The following is a 20,689-nucleotide window of genomic DNA, read 5'->3' as shown; positions in this document are numbered from 1 at the left end:
CTTATGTGGGCTGGAATTATTTACGACACTGCATAGCATGTTTAGCTGCTGTAACGTTTTCCTTCTCACAGTCCGCTTAAAGGGCACCTATTATGCCCCCTTTTATGCCACCTTTTTACAAGATGTAATATTGATCTTGGGTGTCCCCAGAATGTGTCTGTGAAGTTTCAGCTCAAAATACCCCACAGATCATTTATTATAATATGCTGAAAATTTAATTTTTGGGGCGTGTCTAAAAAAAAGCTGTTTTGGTGTGTATCACTTTAAATGCAAATGAGCTGCATATTCCCACCCCATCTTCAGAAGAGGGCGTAGCGTATATCTCTGCTTACCGTACCTACAGCAATAAACAACCGGTAGCAACATGACTGAGAGCGAGAGAACCGTTGTTCAGCCGTACATATTTGAACCGGAGTCCAGCACAGCGTATATCTCTGCTTACCGTACCTACAGCAATAAACAACCGGTAGCAACATGACAGAGCGAGAGAACCGTTGTTCAGCCGTACATATTTGAACCGGAGTCCAGCACAGAGACACTCCGGCAGAAGAAACAAATATGAACCAGGACGTCTCTGAATGGTTATTTGATACATTTATGTACATTTAGAGTGTTCATAGCTCATTTGCAATGACGGATGAGCAACACACACACACACACACACACACACAAATACTTCGATAACGTTTGCTATGCGCTTTAACGAAACGACACACGCACGTTAAATACGGTTAAAGCGTTAGCTAAGCACTATAACGACATGACATTGAGGGATGCTGTCGCATCATATTCAAATATTACTTCTCGTACCGGTGCTCATGTGGCAAATGTAAGAGGATGCCTACAGAAACAGAGAATGTATGCTGCATTTAGTGTTTTTAATGTCTTGTCTTTACAGATAACATACACAGTTTTTCAAGACAATCACCTTTTACTCTCTTCTTTACAAACGTGTGGTTATACAGTATATAAACAAGGTTAAAAGTAGATGACAGACTTTTGGTCTCTAAGACAACAATAGCTTTAGCCAAAGACTATAGAATATTATCCAAGACGTCTCACTCGTATAGTTTTGAATGGGGAAAAATGCAACGCTCAATATGGCCGCTCTATCGAACGAAGCCCCGCCGTCTGAGTAAAAGAGCCAATCGCTAATTGGTAAAGTCAGTGCATCACTGCAGCTGCTGTTAGAAGTCCCGGTTGCTCTAGAAACAGTCAGCGTTCTGAGACGTGAGCTCAGGACACACATTTATGTCCAAACACCAAGTAAAAATTGATTTTGCATAATAGGTCACCTTTAAAAGAGAAAAGCCTCATTTGATAACAGTTACAACTGATAAATCAGTCTAAGTGAACAGAAATTTTCTTAGAATGTTTCTTGCAATCACAGTCACTATGGCATTTCACATGTAATTCTCAAAATTTATTTAAAATTTGGAGAAGGGAAAAATAAAAACAAAGAAACAAACAACAACTACAACAACAAATACTGCTTGTATTCTGTCTGGGTACATTGTGTTATTGATAAGAATCACTCAGCAACAACATCCGATTGTGTTTACGCTAATTCTATATACACAATTTTATAGAAATAATCCGAACACACGGATACTCTTTGGACTTACATTAAAAGAGAGCAATAGCTGAAAGCAAAATAAATGGTAGACAATAGTTGCTGAACTGTTCAGTAACAACATGAAGGCAAAACTTAGCAAAGGGACACTGTATATGACTTTACCAAATATAGCTAAATATACATTTGAGGAACAAACTATAAGTGGCAATCTTCCCCACAATGGAAAAGGCATTAGTTATGTATTGTTTGCATTATTGATTGCAGTAGAAGTACTGCATTTTATACAACTACATACGAGGTCAGTGGGCTACAGGTCTAGCCTAGCTAAATTTTTATCTCTGAATATAACACTGTGAGAAATACCTAGCTGTGACAAATAATACCTTTGGTTATTTGTACTTGAATTTACATCACTAATACAGAGTACTAGAAATGTTTAAACTTCCGAAGTGTTAGGATCCTAATAAATGCGAGTGCTAAGAACTACATAACAAGTTTTAGTTATAATGGCCTCTATGCCAACCTGCACAGTCAGGAATTGTCTAACAATAGAGGCTCTGTAGTCTTTAGTCTTGGTCTAGTATAAAAGCACAGGTGACAGCAGTAAGCCAACAAGCAGAATCAGCTTCAGCTTTTCCTTTGTGGAAATACTGAGGATCAGCCATCGCAACCATGAAGGTAAACCTTATTCCAGCACCCATTTCCACAAAGTTTAACTTCAAAATATTTGTTTGGTTTATTTCACTTTACATCATGAAAATATTAAATTTGAATTTTCAGGTCACTTTCTTTGAGGACAGGAACTTCCAGGGTCGCTCTTATGACTGTATGGGCGACTGTGGTGACTTCTCCTCCTACATGAGCCGCTGTCACTCTTGCAGAGTGGAGAGTGGATGCTGGATGATGTACGATAATCCCAACTACATGGGAAATCAGTATTTCTTTAGAAAGGGAGACTATGCTGATTACATGTCTATGTTTGGAATGAGCAACTGCATCAGGTCCTGCCGTATGATCCCTATGGTGAGTTCAATCTAAGCTTACTTAACTTACATATAAACAAAGAGATTTATCTTTAAAAATTTTTGGCTGATAAAGTTAAACTAAAATGACTTCTTTTCCACTACAGCACAGGGGATCCTATAGAATGAGGATCTACGAGAGGGAGAACTTCATGGGTCAGATGCATGAGATGATGGATGACTGTGACAACTGCATGGACCGTTACCGCATGCCTCACTGCCAGTCCTGCAATGTGATGGACGGCCACTGGCTCATGTATGAGCAGCCCCAATACCGAGGCAGAATGTGGCACTTCAGGCCTGGAGAGTACAGGAGCTTCAGCAATATGGGTGGCATGAGATTCATGAGCATGAGGCGCATCATGGACTCCTGGTACTAGAGTTCTAGTGTTTTAATAAAATATTTTCTTTACAAAAGCAAACATTGTGTAGTGAAAATGAGTATTCTACAAAATCACACTTAAAATAAAACAATTTATGTTCTGAAGGCTAATACACATTTTATGGTTACTTTTTCATAGTAATTGTTATTAACTCTTTCCCAGCCATTGACGTAACTGATTCTGTCATTTATAAAACAACGCTTTCCCTCCATTGACAGAATTTTCAGACTTTGTGTTTTATATAGTTATACCAAAGTTATATGGTAGGGGGCGCTATTACACATCTACTGAAAGAGTACAGAATCTCCTGATCAATACACAGGCGAAGAAGCAGAAACAAGCGATAGTGTATATAAGCAGATGCATATGTAAAATAAAGTGATCATCAAACATTAAACAGCATGCAAATTGAAACTGCCTAAATTTACCAAGGGTTTTAATCAAATAATTTCTCTACAGAACTCAACATTGTGTTCTGAAAATAATGAATGCCACTACAACTACAGCAGCCCACAAAAAACAACAACACAAGTTTAAGAAATGACAGTCAATGCTACCCCTCTTATCCCCTAAAAAACGTGCACCTGGTAGAAGACAATGGAGACTAAAAGAGTCAACCTATTTTCTCAAATTAAAGTTCATACTGTATGCTGAAGCATAAAAACAGACTCCAACCAGTTTTAAATATGCCTCTGTAACAGGCACACTGTCATCTTTGCAAATGTAATAAAACCGTTCATAACTTATTTGGTTCGCTCTGTGTGACTTCTTTAGAACAAAGTCATTGGCTAGCCATGAAATTTGTGTTTGAATATGCTACATTCAATTTTCTAAATCGAAATTAGAACTTAGAACTTGAACCTGGATAAGGGCATGAATTGCAAGCTTTCACATTAACATTACCTATCACATCAACATGTCACACACTGGTAACAATCCAACAGACACTTTGAGCTAATCCAAATCTAAATTGATTACTGCCATTATATTTTTCTTAGTGTTTTTTTATAAGAATATATTGACAGACTATCTCTATCATGTGTGGAGAGAGTTGTTGCAGAGCAGCATCAGGAAATAGTTATGAACCACATTACTAAGCCAATTATCAAAGGTTAATGTCATGTGGGTAGTAGTTGTTTATTAGAGGCACGAAATGCAGAGTCTCATTAAAATGTATTTGAAATTAAAATAACAGCTGATAAATTTAAATATTGTTTTACTCAGTTTACCAAATAATGTGCATAACTCAGATGTATATAAATTAAAAAATTATTTTTTATGATTTTCTTTCATACATGGTAGCCCAGATGAGTTGCAATCACTGTGGCCGACAGCATTAAGGGTGTTCTCATTACGAAAATGACCAACGAGAATGGAAACGTTAAAAGATGCCACAATTTGCCTCCATCCAAAATGCAGCCTGCCAAAAAAGGTTTGAGAGAGGCTAAATGAAAGTTGCTTCCTTCTACATACAGCCAATCATTTTCAAAGCAACTAATCTTGCCAATTAGCTTTCAGCTTCAGTTTAGTGAGTCATTAAATCTGCTAGTGGTTACACTAAACCAAAACAAAACAAAACAGAACAAATTAGACTGAACAATGGGGCTAAATATACATTTTCCTTTCTCTAAACATAGGTGAGAAGGTGTTCGATTAGGCTCTCCATTGTAAAAATTCTTAAAATGTTCAAAGTCTCTATAACAGGGTTTCTGCAGGTTTTATGAAGGTAAAATTAAGACTTTTTAAAAACTATTTTAAGACCAAGTAAAGAAAATTTAAGGAATTAATAAAAGGGAACACAATACGTCAATATGTCTTCTTAATGTAAATGCCTAGGAAGCACACAATGAGTTGTATTAGCAACACTTCAGCACTCTGAAAATACAACTTCCAACCAATCTCCATTTCTTTCTAGATTACAAAAAAGTATCCTGAATTTTTTACTTAATTCTTTTATAATGTTTTACTAGTTTGATCAAGACGATTTACATATCTGTAATGAGGGGAACATAAGCTGCATCTTAAATAATTCCTGTTTTCACCACCAACCCCAAAAACTGGCATTTGTTACGTGTCATTTAGCGTTACAGACTGGCTACTCACTAGGTTTTGTCTCTTATACTCTGATCCCAAAATCAAGGACAGAGCTAAGGATACAGGTTCAAAGTCACTAAGAATGATTCCAAAATGCATGCTCATAAAAACACAAAAACAAACCAAATTCATATAACCATAAGTTCTCAATCTAAAACATGATAAAAATACAAATTTAGGCTGTATACAGGCACAATTTTATTCTCCTACTCAAATGCTAGGAACTGCATGGTCAAGTTAGTTTGATATAGGCAGCAAAGGATACATCCTACGCTGTTATCAAAAATCAATCAGATGAAGGTATCTCAGCAGACAGAATGTGACACGATCGTTGGAATTCACAATCATTAGTATTTCAATAACAGTTTACATTAACATTATATAATGTTCATGTTTAAATGATGCATTAAGAATGATGGGAGCATTTTACAATTACCATATATTAAATATTGTTCACTGTTATTTCATGATATCTAAAGCATAACCTAACGTTAACAAAGTGAGCAATATAGTAAAGTATTATCAGCTTTTCTTAAGAGTTTATCTAATTCACATTCTTTTTGACCAATGTACTTGTATTATTCTAATAAATTTGAGTACTAAGATCAACATACCAAGCTATAGCTAGAATGGCCTCTGTTACAACTTGCACAGTCAGGAATTGACTAACAATAGAGGCTGTGTAGTCTTTAGTCTTGGTCTAGTATAAAGTTAGGGGTGACAGCAGTCAGACAACAAGCAGAATCAGCTTCAGCTTCTACCCTGTGGAACTACTGAGAATCAACCAGCGCAACCATGAAGGTAAACCTCATTCCAGCACCCATTTCCACAAAGTTGAACTTCTAAATGTTTGATTTGGTATCTCTCGCTTTAAGTCGCTAAAATATTAAATTTGAATTTTCAGGTCACTTTCTTTGAGGACAGGAACTTCCAGGGTCGCTCTTATGACTGTATGGGCGACTGTGGCGACTTCTCCTCCTACATGAGCCGCTGTCACTCTTGCAGAGTGGAGAGTGGATGCTGGATGATGTACGATAATCCCAACTACATGGGAAATCAGTATTTCTTTAGAAAGGGAGACTATGCTGATTACATGTCTATGTTTGGAATGAGCAACTGCATCAGGTCTTGCCGTATGATCCCTATGGTGAGTTCAATCTAAGCTTACTTAAAATTAGAAATAAACAAAGAGATATATCTTTAACATTTTTTGACTGATAAAGTTAAACTAAAAGGACTTCTTTTCCACTACAGCACAGGGGATCCTACAGAATGAGGATCCACGAGAGGGAGAACTTCATGGGTCAGATGCATGAGATGATGGATGACTGTGACAACTGCATGGACCGTTACCGCATGCCTCACTGCCAGTCCTGCCATGTGATGGACGGCCACTGGCTCATGTATGAGCAGCCCCAATACAGAGGCAGGATGTGGCACTTCAGGCCTGGAGAGTACAGGAGCTTCAGCAATATGGGTGGCATGAGATTCATGAGCATGAGGCGTATCATGGACTCCTGGTACTAGAGTTCTAGTGTTTCAATAAAATATTCTCTCTACAAAAGCAAACATTGTGTAGTGAAAATTAGTATTCTACAAAATCACACTTAAAATAAAACAATTTACATTCTGAAGGCTAATACACATTTCATGGTTACTTTTTCATAATAATTGTTATTAACTCTTTCCCCGCCATTGATATCATTTTCTGTCATTTATAAGACAATGCTTTCCCTCCATTGACAGAATTTTCTGACTTTGTGATTTATATAGTTATACCACAGTTATATGGTAGGGGGCGCTATTACACATCTACTGAAAGAGTACAGAATCTCCTGATCAAAACACAGGCGAAGAAGCAGAAACAAGCGATAGTGTATATAAGCAGATGCATATGTAAAATAACGTGATCATCAAACATTAAACACCATGCAAATCGAAAATGCCTAAAGTTACCAGGGGTTTTAATAAAATAATTTCTCTACAGAACTCAACATTGTGTTCTGAAAATAATGAATGCCACTACAACTACAGTAGCCCACAAAAAACAACAACACAAGTTTAAGAAATAACAGTCAATGCTACCCCTCTTATCCCCTAAAAAAAGTGCACCTGGTAGAAGACAATGGAGACTAGAAGAGTCAACCTATTTTCTCAAATTAAAGTTCATACTGTATGCTGAAGCATAAAAACAGACTCCAACCAGTTTTAAATATGCCTCTGTAACAGGCACACTGTCATCGTTGCAAATGTTCTAAAATCGTTCATAACTTATTTGGTTCACTCTGTGTGATTTCATTAGAACAAAGTCATTGGTTAGCCATGAAATTTGTGTTTGAATATGCTACATTCAATTTTCTAAATCGAAATTAGAACTTAGAACTTGAACCTGGATAAGGGCATGAATTGCAAGCTTTCACATTAACATTACCTATCACATCAACATGTCACACACTGGTGACAATCCAACAGATACTTTGAGCTAATCCAAATCTAAATTGATTACTGCCATTATATTTTTCTTAGTGTTTTTTTATAAAAATATATTGACAGACTATCTCTATCATGTGTGGAGAGAGTTGTTGCAGAGCAGCATCAGGAAATAGTTATGAACCACATTACTAAGCCAATTATCAAAGGTTAATGTCACGTGGGTAGTAGTTGTTTAATAGAGGCACGAAATGCAGAGCCTCATTAAAATGTATTTGAAATGAAAATAACAGCTGATAAATTTAAATATTGTTTTACTCAGTTTACCAAATAATGTGCATAACTCAGATGTATATAAATGTAAAATTTATTTTTTATAATTTTCTTTCATACATGGTAGCCCAGATGAGATGCAATCACTGTGGCCGACAGCATTAAGGGTGTTCTCATTACGAAAATGACCAATGAGAATGGAAACATTAAAAGATGCCACAATTTTTCTCCATCCAAAATACAGCCAGCCAAAAAAGGTTTGAGAGAGGCTAAATTAAAGTTGATTCCTTCTACATACTGTATATCCAATCATTTTCAAAGCAACTAATCTTGCCAATTAGCTTTCAGCTTCAGTTTAGTGAGTCATTAAATCTGCTAGTGGTTACACTAAACCAAAACAAAACAGAACAGAACAAATTAGACTGAACAATGGGGCTAAACATACATTTTCCTTTCTCTAAACATAGGTGAGAAGGTGTTCGATTAGGTTCTCCATTGTAAAAATTCTTAAAATGTTCAAAATCTCTATAACAGGGTTTCTGCAGGTTATATGAAGGTAAAATTAAGACTTTTTAAAAACTATTTTAAGACCAAGTAAAGAAAATTTAGGGAATTAATAAAAGGGAACACAATACGTCAATATGTCTTCTTAATGTAAATGCCTAGGAAGCACACAATGAGTTGTATTAGCAACACTTCAACACTCTGAAAATACAACTTCCAACCAATCTCCATTTCTTTCTAGATTACAAAAAAGTATCCCGAATTTTTTACTTAATTCTTTTATAATGTTTTACTAGTTTGATCAAGACGATTTACATATCTGTAATGAGGGGAACATAAGCTGCATCTTAAATAATTCCTGTTTTCATCACCAACCCCAAAAACTGGCATTTGTTACGTGTCATTTAGCGTTACAGACTGGCTACTCAATAGGTTTTGTCTCTTATACTCTGATCCCAAAATCAAGGACAGAGCTAAGGATACAGGTTCAAAATCACTAAGAATGATTCCAAAATGCATGCTCATAAAAACACAAAAACAAACCAAATTCATATAACCATAAGTTCTCAATCTAAAAAATGATAAAAATACAAACTTAGGCTGTATTCAGATACAATTTTATTCTCCTACTCAAATGCTAGGAACTGCATGGTCAAGTTAGTTTGATATAGAAAGCAAAGGATACATCCTACGCTGTTATCAAAAATCAATCAGATGAAGGTATCTCAGCAGACAGAATGTGACACGATCGCTGGAATTCAGAATCATTAGTATTTCAATAACGGTTTACATTAACATTATATAATGTTCATGTTTGAATGATGCATTAATATTGATGGGAGATTAAATATTGCCATAGATTAAATATTGTTCATTGTTATTTCATGATATCTAAAGCATAAGCTAATGTTAACAAATTGAGCAATGTTGTAAAGTATTATCAGCATTTCTTAAGAGTTTATCTAATTCACATTCTTTTTGACCAATTTATTTGTATTGTTCTAATATTTTTGAGTACTAAGATCAACATACACTCTTAAAAATAAAGGTGTTTCACGATGCCATAGAAGAACCTTTTTGTCTAAATGGTTCCATAAAGAACCTTTAACATATGAAGAACCTTTCTATTTCACAAAAGGTTTTTGTGGCGAAAGAAGGTTCTTCAGATTATAAAAAGATATGAAAGAGATGGTTCTTTCAAGAACCTGTCAAAACTACTGACAGGTAAAGTGAATAACATTGATTATACAATGGCACCTGTCAAGGGGTGGGATATTTTAGGCAGAAAGTGGAAAGTCACTTCTTGAATTTCATGTGTTGGAAGCAGGAAAAATGGGCAACTGAAAAGATCTGAGTGAAGATCCGAGTGACAAGGGCCAAATAGTGATGGCTAGACGACTTGGGGGTGTTCCCATTATGCAGTAACTAGTACCTACCAAACGTGGTGCAAGAAAGGACAACCGGTAAACTGGCATCCGGGGTCATAGGCGCCCAAGGATAAGTGATGTGTGTAAAGAGTGAAGACGAGCCCATCAGGTCTGACCACACAAAAGAGCTACTGTAGCTCAAACTCCTGAAAAACTTAATATGCTGGCCATGATAGAAAGGTGTCACACAGTGCATCGGAGTTAGTTGCCAATGGGACTGCATAGCAGCAGATGGTCAGAGTGCCCATGATGAACTCTGTCCACTGCCAAAGGCACCTACAATGGGTACATGAACATCACAACTAGCATGGAGCAATGGAAGAAGGTTGCCTAGTCTAATGAATCACATTTTCATTTAGATCAGGCATGTGTGTGTTGTTTACCTGGGGAAGAAATGGCAGCGGGATGTATATGGGACGAAGGTAGGCCAATGGAGGCAGTGATATGCTTTGGGCAATGTTCTGCTGGGAAACCTTGGGTCCTGGCATTCATATGGATGTTACTTTGACACATACCACCTACCTAAAGATTGTTGCAGACAATGTACATCCCTTCATGGAAATGGTGTTTCCTGATGGCAGTGGCTTCTTTCAGAAGGATAATGTACCCTGCTACACTGCAAAAAATTGTTCACAAATTATTTGGCCTGAAAATCCCACATATCAGTGTCTTCTCAACATGATGTAAACACACTAACTAGTCTCTACACACACACTAAAATAATTTCTCTACAGAACTCAACATTGTGTTCTGAAAATAATTAATGCCACTACAACTACAGTAGCCCACTAAAAACAACAACACAAGTTTAAGAAATGACAGAGTCAATGCTACCCCTCTTATCCCCTAAAAAAGTGCACCTGGTAGAAGACAAGAGACTATAAGAGTCAACCTATTTTCTCAAATTAAAGTTCATACTGTATGCTGAAGCATAAAAACAGACTTTAAATATGTCTTTAAATATGCCTCTGTAACAGGCACACTGCCATCTTTGCAAATGTACTAAAATCGTTCATAACTTATTTGGTTCACTCTGTGTGACTTCTTTAGAACAAAGTCATCGTTAGTCATGAAATTTGTGTTTGAACATGCTACATTCAATTTTCTAAATCAAAATTAGAACTTGAACCTGGATAAGGGCATGAATTGCAAGCTTTCACATTAACATTACCTATCACATCAACATGTCACACACTGGTGACAATCCAACAGATACTTTGAGCTAATCCAAATCTAAATTGATTACTGCCATTATATTTTTCTTTGTGTTTTTTATAAGAATATATTGACAGACTATCTCTATCATGTGTGGAGAGAGTTGTTGCAGAGCAGCATCAGGAATTAGTTATGAACCACATTACTAAGCCAATTATCAAAGGTTAATGTCATGTGGGTAGTAGTTGTTTATTAGAGGCACGAAATGCAGAGCCTCATTAAAATGTATTTGAAATGAAAATAACAGCTGATAAATTTAAATATTGTTTTACTCAGTTTACCAAATAACGTGCATAACTCAGATGTATATAAATTAAAAATGTATTTTTTATCATTTTCTTTCATACATGGTAGCCCAGATGAGATGCAATCACTGTGGCCGACAGCATTAAGGGTGTTCTCATTACAGTTCATGTTTAAATGATGCATTAAGAATGATGGGAGCATTTTACAATTACCATAGATTAAATATTGTTCACTGTTACTTCATGATATCTAAAGCATAACCTAATGTTAACAAATTGAGCAATATAGTAAAGTATTATCAGCTTTTCTTAAGAGTTTATCTAATTCACATTCTTTTTGACCAATGTACTTGTATTGTTCTAATAAATTTCAGTACTAAGAACAACATACCAAGCTTTAGCTAGAATGGCCTGTTACAACTTGCACAGTCAGGAATTGACTAACAATAGAGGCTGTGTAGTCTTTAGTCTTGGTCTAGTATAAAGGTAGGGGTGACAGCAGTCAGACAACAAGCAGAATCAGCTTCAGCTTCTACCCTGTGGAACTACTGAGAATCAACCAGAGCAACCATGAAGGTAAACCTCATTCCAGCACCCATTTCCACAAAGTTTAACTTCAAAATGTTTGATTTGGTATCTCTCGCTTTAAGTCACTAAAATATTAAATTTTAATTTTCAGGTCACTTTCTTTGAGGACAGGAACTTCCAGGGTCGCTCTTATGAGTGTATGGGCGACTGTGGTGACTTCTCCTCCTACATGAGCCGCTGCCACTCTTGCAGAGTGGAGAGTGGATGCTGGATGATGTACGATAATCCCAACTACATGGGAAATCAGTATTTCTTTAGAAGGGGAGACTATTCTGATTACATGTCTATGTTTGGAATGAGCAACTGCATCAGGTCCTGCCGTATGATCCCTATGGTGAGCTCAATTTCAGCTTATTAAACAAACATAAATAGGTTTATCTTTAACTTTTTCTTTATTTATTTATTTAACAGGTTGTGGTTCAGAGAGCTTGTTAGTCCAACTTAAGAGGATTAGAAGCCAACGAAGATAAAAGCCAAGATTAGAGAAGCAGTCCTTGGTAAAATGACATGCACACAACAAAAGGTTCTAATTGTATTTCTGTGGTATACTTGAACACAGTGTCTTCTCAACATGATGTAAACACACTAACTAGTCTCTACACACACTAAAATAATTTCTCTACAGAACTCAACATTGTGTTCTCAAAATAATTAATGCCACTACAACTACAGTAGCCCACTAAAAACAACAACACAAGTTTAAGAAATGACAGAGGCAATGCTACCCCTCTTATCCCCTAAAAAAAGTGCACCTGGTAGAAGACAAGAGACTATAAGAGTCAACCTATTTTCTCAAATTAAAGTTCATACTTTAAATATGTTTTTTAATATGCCTCTGTAACAGGCACACTGCCATCTTTGCAAATGTACTAAAATCGTTCATAACTTATTTGGTTCACTCTGTGTGACTTCTTTAGAACAAAGTCATCGTTAGTCATGAAATTTGTGTTTGAATATGCTACATTAAATTTTCTAAATCAAAATTAGAACTTAGAACTTGAACCTGGATAAGGGCATGAATTGCAAGCTTTCACATTAACATTACCTATCACATCAACATGTCACACACTGGTGACAATCCAACAGATAATTTGAGCTAATCCAAATCTAAATTGATTACTGCCATTATATTTTTCTTTGTGTTTTTTTTATAAGAATATATTGACAGACTATCTCTATCATGTGTGGAGAGAGTTGTTGCAGAGCAGCATCAGGAATTAGTTATGAACCACATTACTAAGCCAATTATCAAAGGTTAATGCCATGTGGGTAGTAGTTGTTTATTAGAGGCACGAAATGCAGAGCCTCATTAAAATGTATTTGAAATTAAAATAACAGCTGATAAATTTAAATATTGTTTACTCAGTTTACCAAATAACGTGCATAACTCAGATGTATATAAATTAAAAATTAATTTTTTATAATTTTCTTTCATACATGGTAGCCCAGATAAGGTGCAATCACTGTGGGCGACAGCATTAAGGGTGTTCTCAGTACGAAAATGACCAATGAGAATGAAAACGTTAAAAGATGCCACAATTTTTCTCCATCCAAAATGCAGCCAGCCAAAAAAGGTTTGAGAGAGGCTAAATGAAAGTTGCTTCCCAACTTGGGCTATGAGCTTCTCTACCCTTCCTCCAGACTCTAGGACCTTGGTTTCCAAATGAAATACAAAACTTGATCTCATCTGAAAAGCGGACTTTGGACCACTGGGCGACAGTCCATTTCTTCTTCTCCTTAGCCCAGGTAAGATGCCTCTGACGTTGTCTGTGGTTCAGGAGTGGCTTAACAAGAGGAATACGACAACTGTAGGCAAATTCCTTGACACGTCTGTGTGTGGTGGCTCTTGATGCCTTGACCCCAGCCTCAGTCCATTCCTTGTGAAGTTCACTCAAATTCTTGAATCGATTTTGCTTGACAATCCTCATAAGGCTGCGGGGTTCTCGGTTGGTTGTGCATTTTTTTCTTCCACACATTTTCCTTCCACTCAACTCTCTGTTAACATGCTTGGATACGGCACTCTGTGAACAACAGCCAGCTTCTTTGGCAATGAATGTTTGTGGCGTACCCGCCTTGTGAAAGGTGTCAATGATTGTCTTCTGGACAACTGTCAGAACAGCAGTCTTCCCCATGATTGTGTAGCCTAGTGAACCAAACTGAGAGACCATTTTGAAGGCTCAGGAGACCTTTTCAGGTGTTTTAAGTTGATTAGCTGATTGGCATGTCACCATATTCTAATTTGTTGAGATAGTGAATTGGTGGGTTTTTGTTAAATGTGAGCCAAAATCACAGTTAAAAGAACCAAAGATTTAAACTACTTCAGACTGTGTGCATTTAATTTATTTAATACACGAGTTTCACAATTTGAGTTGAATTACTGAAATAAATTAACTTTTCCACGACATTCTAATTTATTGAGATGCACCTGTATATCCAATCATTTTCAAAGTAACTAATCTTGCCAATTAGCTTTCAGCTTCAGTTTAGTGAGTCATTAAACCTGCTAGTGGTTACACTAAACAAAAACAAACCAAATCCATATAACCATAAGTTCTCAATCTAAAACATGATAAAAATACAAACTTAGGCTGTATTCAGATACAATTTTATTCTCCTACTCAAATGCTAGGAACTGCATGGTCAAGTTAGTTTTTTATAGGCAGCATACGCGGTTATCAAAAATCAATCAGATGAAGGCATCTCAGCAGACAGAATGTGACACGATCGTTGGAATTCAGAATCATTAGTATTTCAATAACAGTTTACATTAACATTATATAATGTTCATGTTTGAATGATGCATTAAGAATGATGGGAGCATTTTACAATTACCATAGATTAAATATTGTTCACTGTTATTTCATGATATCTAAAGCATAAACTAATGTTAACAAATTGAGCAATATTGTAAAGTATTATCAGCATTTCTTAAGAGTTTATCTAATTCACATTCCTTTTGACCAATGTATTTGTATTGTTCTAATAAATTTGAGTACTAAGATCAACATACCAAGCTTTAGCTAGAATGGCCTCTGTTACAACTTGCACAGTCAGGAATTGACTAACAATAGAGGCTGTGTAGTCTTTAGTCTTGGTCTAGTATAAAGGTAGGGGTGACGGCAGTCAGACAAGCAGAATCAGCTTCAGCTTCTACCCTGTGGAACTATTGAGAATCAACCAGAGCAACCATGAAGGTAAACCTCATTCCAGCACCCATTTCCACAAATTTTAACTTCAAAATGTTTGATCTGGTATCTCTCACTTTAAGTCACTAAAATATTAAATTTGAATTTTCAGGTCACTTTCTTTGAGGACAGGAACTTCCAGGGTCGCTCTTATGACTGTATGGGCGACTGTGGTGACTTCTCCTCCTACATGAGCCGCTGTCACTCTTGTAGAGTGGAGAGTAAATAAAATAAATAATGGTGCAACAGTTTTTGTGGGGAAAAAAGGGAAAATGACCATAGATTCTGTGATTGGAATATTTGCTCATACAATACCATGTAAAGATTACTTCACAGGCACATGCAGAGTCACAACAATTCCCACATAAATAGCATGTAACATCTAATCACATATTACATAACCTTCACATATTACATAACCTTTTCTTTTTACAAACACAAAAGTGCCCCACAGTTTTCTAATCATTCTGGACTGTTGTTATAACACACAATATTGTACAGTCAGTCAAACAAGAAATTGTAGAATTCCTTTTGTAGTCATGCTTCACTTGGAAAGGGAAATCAGAAAGGAGATACTTATATACACTGATCAGCCACAACATTAAAAACTACTGACAGGTAAAGTGAATAACATTGATTATACAATGGCACCTGTCAAGGGGTGGGATATTTTAGGCAGAAAGTGGAAAGTCACTTCTTGAATTTCATGTGTTGGAAGCAGGAAAAATGGGCAACTGAAAAGATCTGAGTGAAGATCCGAGTGACAAGGGCCAAATAGTGATGGCTAGACGACTTGTGGGGTGTTCCCATTATGCAGTAACTAGTACCTACCAAACGTGGTGCAAGAAAGGACAACCGGTAAACTGGCATCCGGGGTCATAGGCGCCCAAGGATAAGTGATGTGTGTAAAGAGTGAAGACGAGCCCATCAGGTCTGACAACACAAAAGAGCTACTGTAGCTCAAACTCCTGAAAAACGTAATATGCTGGCCATGATAGAAAGGTGTCACACAGTGCATCGGAGTTAGTTGCCAATGGGACTGCATAGCAGCAGATGGTCAGAGTGCCCATGATGAACCCTGTCCACTGCCAAAGGCACCTACAATGGGTACATGAACATCACAGCTAGCATGGAGCAATGGAAGAAGGTTGCCTGGTCTAATGAATCACATTTTCATTTAGATCAGGCATGTGTGTGTTGTTTACCTGGGGAAGAAATGGCATGTATGTGGGAGGTCAAGGTCAGGTAGGCCAATGGAGGCAGTGTTATGCTTTGGACAATGTTCTGCTGGGAAACCTTGGGTCCTGGCATTCATATGGATGTTACTTTGACACATACCACCTACCTAAAGATTGTTGCAGACAATGTACATCCCTTCATGGAAATGGTGTTTCCTGATGGCAGTGGCTTCTTTCAGAAGGATAATGTACCCTGCTACACTGCAAAAAAATTGTTCAGGAATTATTTGGCCTGAAAATCCCACATATATTAATCCGATTGAGCATCTATGGGATGTGCTGGACCAACATATCCAATCCATTGAAGCCCTACCTCGTAACTTGCAGGACTTAAAGAGCAGGTCATATGGTATTTTAAAGTGTCCTAATATTGTGTTGGAGTCCCCTACAACAGGTTTAAATGCATCTAAGGTCAGAAAACATTGTAATTTTCTCAGAATATACATTTAATATTAGAGTCATTTGCCAATGATTTCGAAACGATTCGTTCCAAGCAAGTTCGGAGCAAACCCCTCCCTTCCATAAGCCTACTCTGCTCTGATTGGTCAGCTGGTCAAGCCTGTTGTGATTGACACAGAGAGGAGTCCTTGAGCAAGTTAGCAAAACGATTGACAAAGCACCTTTACATAAAACAATAATATAGTGCTCCAATCCGTTCTTATAATAATGTCATGAAATACAAAAACACTTATGCAAGCGAATCGTGCCCACACCTAAAGTTTAGCTGCTAAACTGTGAACACAAAACAATATTGGTGGATACGTTAGCCGAGTCCTGATGAAACAATACAGTTTGTAAACCAAAATATGTCTACTGTAATGTTTGAAGAATGACAGACAAAAGACGCTCTGTCTTAACTTTTAATCAGAATGCAGAACAGCTGTATCACATGTGCAGCAGCCTAACTAACTCGCTCGTCTCTCCCGCATTAACCCTATAACTGCCGGTGCAGCAAAATAAACAGCAATTTCACAATGATTATAAAGTCTGTGTGCTACACTACATTCTTTATTATTAAATGAAGTAATTATTAGAACGTCAGTCTACATTAATCGACAAATTCTTAGGAAATAGTGGGTTCACAGCGAATTATCAGAACTACTTCAATATCGTGCTTTACCTGGAAACCTAAAGCTGCACTAGGTGTACATCACATATTAGCACAAAAACTTGATATTTTGAGCACTCAATTGAAAATGTACACATACCGTATCAATCGTACTTACAGGTTGTGGTTCGGAGAGCTTGTTAGTCCAAATTAAGAGGATTAGAAGCCAACAAAGATAAAAACCAAGATTAGAGAAGCAGTCCTTGGTAAAATTACATGCACACAACAAAAGGTTCTAATTGTATTTCTGTGGTATACTTGAACACAGTGTCTTCTCAACATGATGTAAACACACTAACTAGTCTAGCGGAAGCGTTTGTGGGCAGGTCAGACTCTGTTCGTATTCCGTGGGTAGGTGGGGATTATGCAAATGTGTTACCCAGTGACATATACCGGTAACAGGCAAAATATTTGAAAATATGACGACTTGTTAAGGCGATTCAGAATCGACTCTCTTTTGAGAGACAATATCTTTATGTATCATGCACTTTTATGATTAACAACTTTGCAGATTGTTTTCGTTTAAGGATAGCTACGTTATAACCGGCAAAATAGATATTTTTCAAAAGCCCATATGACCTGCACTGTAAAGAATATATTGGTAATGTCTTGGTGTCAGATACCACAAGAGACATCCAGAAGTCTCGTGGAGTCCATGCCTTGATGCATCAGAACTGTTCTGGAAGCATGAGGGGGACCTACATGATATTAGGTTGCTGATTTTAATGTTGAGGCTGATCAGTGTACAAACTAACAACAGTTATTGAAAAACTGAAATAAAATAATAATTATCAAAAAATACATAATTGCCTTCATAATCATTATATTCTCACCCCTGTGGTGGAAAAATACGAGCTGTGTGGCAGTTTAGGGAAAAACCTGTATTTGGTGCATCATGCACGTGAGGTTTTCTGACAGAGAGATGCAAAGCAGTTTAAAGGGGTCATATGATGTTGCTAAAAAGAACATCATTTTGTGTATTTGGTGTAATGAAATGTGTTTATGCGGTTTAAAGTAAAAAAAAACACATTACTTTCCACATACTGTACATTATTGTTTCTCCTCTATGCCCCGCCTTTTTGAAACGCGTTGATTTTTACAAAGCTCATCAGTCTGAAAAGCGAGGTGTGCTGTGATTGGCCAGCTATCCAATGTGTTGTGATTGGCCGAATACCTCAAGCATGAGACGGAAATGTTATGCCCCTCACATACTGCTGATGCCGTGTCCCGGAGCGACGAGACATAAACATTAAAACCCATTACAAACGAGGCATTTGTTGCATCCAGTGGAGACATAATTACTGATTATAATGACTTATACTGTCTTTTTACGCATTGCACCGCGCAAACATAAAACTCTGTCTGCATTTGTGATCGGAGAAACTACAAACAACAAGTGCTACTCTACTGCCCAAAACTCGCGTTTGAATCATCAGTGGCAACGAAAACACAGCGGCCTAGAGTAAGGGGAAGCCCCGGCTTAGCGTGCGCTGAGGCCGGGATAGAGTGAGCTGAGGCAGGCTGGATTCCGCTTCGTCCATGGTGAAAGTTCATGTATTCACTCAGCGACCAGCACAGATCAGCTCTAGGCATGACGAAGCGGATATCGTACTCTTTTGAAAGACCAAACAAAGTAGTTTCGCTTTCACAACGAAGCACACAGCGTCTTCAGGACATGGCTGCAGCGTCAACAATCCTACAGCAAGACTAAAAGTTACACCCTCTTTCTTTGCGTGAACATTTGGGCGGCGTTATGTAAATCTTCACAGATCGTGACGTAGGTATGTGGGGGTGTGTTAGAATGAGCCGTTTTAGGTAGGTGTGGTTAACTCTTAACTTTTATAAAGAATATCTCTTTGGTTTTGAGACTTTAGTGTTTGCAACTTTACAGATCTTCTTTATGCACCAAGAGCTTGTAACGCTCCAAAGAGAAAGGAAAAATATAAATCACATCATATGACGCCTTTAAAGCAGAGTCCTGCACAGCACTGCAATGCACCCGCAGTAATTAACAAAACATCTGACCTGTCATTCGACAGCAGCACTAATTTAATTCTGTACCCAATTGACCCCATTGAAATAAAGACAGCGACCTGAACCACACCTGCATTAATCTACTGAATCAGGTAGACAAAAATTATTTTCTCATAAAGAAAATTATTTTCTTTGAAAAAAAGTAGACATGCAGTGCAACATGGTAATGAACAGAAATATGATGAAAAGGTGCATCCTTTGTGTAATAAAAAACTTTTGCCTACATCATGTGAACAATCTGCCCATACAGGCTATTTTGAACAAATGTGCATAAACCACATCATACACGCTTATAATTCTCCATAAATGAAAAGAACATATATGAGCCTTTACTGTTAAATGCTATTGTCTCTCCTGAAACTCTGCAGTGTAGGCCTATTTGTGGCCGTTTATAGCAGCATGTGTAAGGTCCACCCAATTGGCCCAACGACGGAATCCAATGGTGTGGGCAAAGGTATAATGCATGTAGGTATTTTACTTGCGCTTCTGCAAAGTTCACTTAATTTATCAGGGTTTAGTTTCAATTTTAGTCTAGCTCCGTGTTTAATCTGACGCCAATTTCAAGGGATCATTAAATTTAGACTGTATTTCTAATTAAGAACTGATCACAGATATCGATTATGTATTAACTTATTCCAAACATCCCATACTTTTAATTATTTGTTCACCTGGGACCCGATGTCGCATTTGAGTCTCACGTGGCCTGCGCAGATCTCACAATCACCAGTCTCGCCAGTCTGATTTTTGTCAGAGGATGTAGGTTGACTAATATCTGTTTTGCCGGCCGCCTACTGCTTGTTCTTGAAAAAAAAAAGTGTAGTTTATTTAGTAATTTCCCGTACAGCTTGCTAGAATCAGTGATAGACAGAAATCAGAAGGTATCAGATGACGTGCCTACTGCTCCATTCATACATGAACCTGTTTGACCTATCCTGGCCATAGATTTGAGGTAACATATCAGCCTCCTCATGATCTACTAGTCATAATGATTTCAGGAGAGTTCATAATAATTAAAATATAACATTTTATTTGTCAGGTATAAATGTATCAAGCCAATTACATAAACAATGAGAATCCAATTCAGAATTAAATTCAGTTCCAATTCAGATCAATTCAGACAAATATATAACATAAATTGCTCAAAGATGAGTCTAAGAGTGAGAGATGCATACCTGACAGCAGAGAGACACACAGCAGCATGTGAGAGACACAGTGTGGGGGTTTTCTGGTTATAGAATCCCCAAGTAGTGTTTTGCCACTTCGCTTATATACCCAGACCAGAAAAAAGAAATCTTCAAATAAGATGTAAAACCATAAAAGCCCTTTTGGTTTGTTAAGGATCCCGTGACCAAGAGTCACACCTGGCC

General features: G+C 37.2%; 2 protein-coding genes and 1 long non-coding RNA gene across 6 annotated transcripts in view; 2 read left to right on the top strand and 1 right to left on the bottom strand.

Moving 5' to 3' along the window:
• The window catches only part of LOC107597402 (gamma-crystallin M2-like), a 38,286-nt gene that overhangs the window by 8,848 nt on the left and 8,749 nt on the right, over nucleotides 1-20,689 (top strand). Inside the window, exons 1-3 of one of the 4 annotated variants that reach the window (XM_016288451.1) lie at nucleotides 2,199-2,254; nucleotides 2,357-2,599; nucleotides 2,706-3,003. The exons of 1 other annotated variant lie outside the window; for it this stretch is intronic. In XM_016288451.1, coding sequence (XP_016143937.1) covers nucleotides 2,249-2,254; nucleotides 2,357-2,599; nucleotides 2,706-2,978 — 522 coding nt within the window. In that variant the 5' untranslated portion in view covers nucleotides 2,199-2,248 and the 3' untranslated portion in view covers nucleotides 2,979-3,003. Of the gene's footprint in view, nucleotides 1-2,194; nucleotides 2,255-2,329; nucleotides 2,600-2,705; nucleotides 3,004-20,689 lie in introns of those variants that run through there. 2 more of the 4 variants (XM_016288446.1, XM_016288448.1) reach the window with 2 other exon arrangements.
• LOC107597407 (gamma-crystallin M2-like) lies at nucleotides 5,802-6,605 on the top strand. Its single transcript, XM_016288459.1, has 3 exons — nucleotides 5,802-5,876; nucleotides 5,980-6,222; nucleotides 6,330-6,605. The coding sequence occupies exons 1-3, from the start codon at nucleotides 5,871-5,873 to the stop codon at nucleotides 6,600-6,602; spliced, it is 522 nt and encodes a 173-aa protein (XP_016143945.1). The 5' UTR covers nucleotides 5,802-5,870; the 3' UTR covers nucleotides 6,603-6,605.
• On the bottom strand, nucleotides 6,533-19,432 carry LOC107597411 (uncharacterized). The gene is made up of 3 exons (XR_001610457.1): nucleotides 19,421-19,432; nucleotides 17,309-17,314; nucleotides 6,533-6,606 (listed from the first exon to the last, which is right to left on the bottom strand). It is a non-coding gene; the product is annotated as an uncharacterized lncRNA (long non-coding RNA).

Source organism: Sinocyclocheilus grahami, unplaced genomic scaffold, assembly GCF_001515645.1.
Source record: "Sinocyclocheilus grahami isolate Dianchi unplaced genomic scaffold, SAMN03320097.WGS_v1.1 scaffold231.1, whole genome shotgun sequence".
NCBI lineage: Eukaryota > Metazoa > Chordata > Actinopteri > Cypriniformes > Cyprinidae > Sinocyclocheilus > Sinocyclocheilus grahami.
This window is presented reverse-complemented; position numbering and strand designations above follow the sequence as displayed.

Excerpts from the sequence above, each read along its gene's own strand:
- LOC107597407 (XM_016288459.1), top strand. Across the intron at positions 6,223-6,329 it reads CTTGCCGTATGATCCCTATG|CACAGGGGATCCTACAGAAT; the intron begins GTGAGTTCAATC and ends TTTCCACTACAG.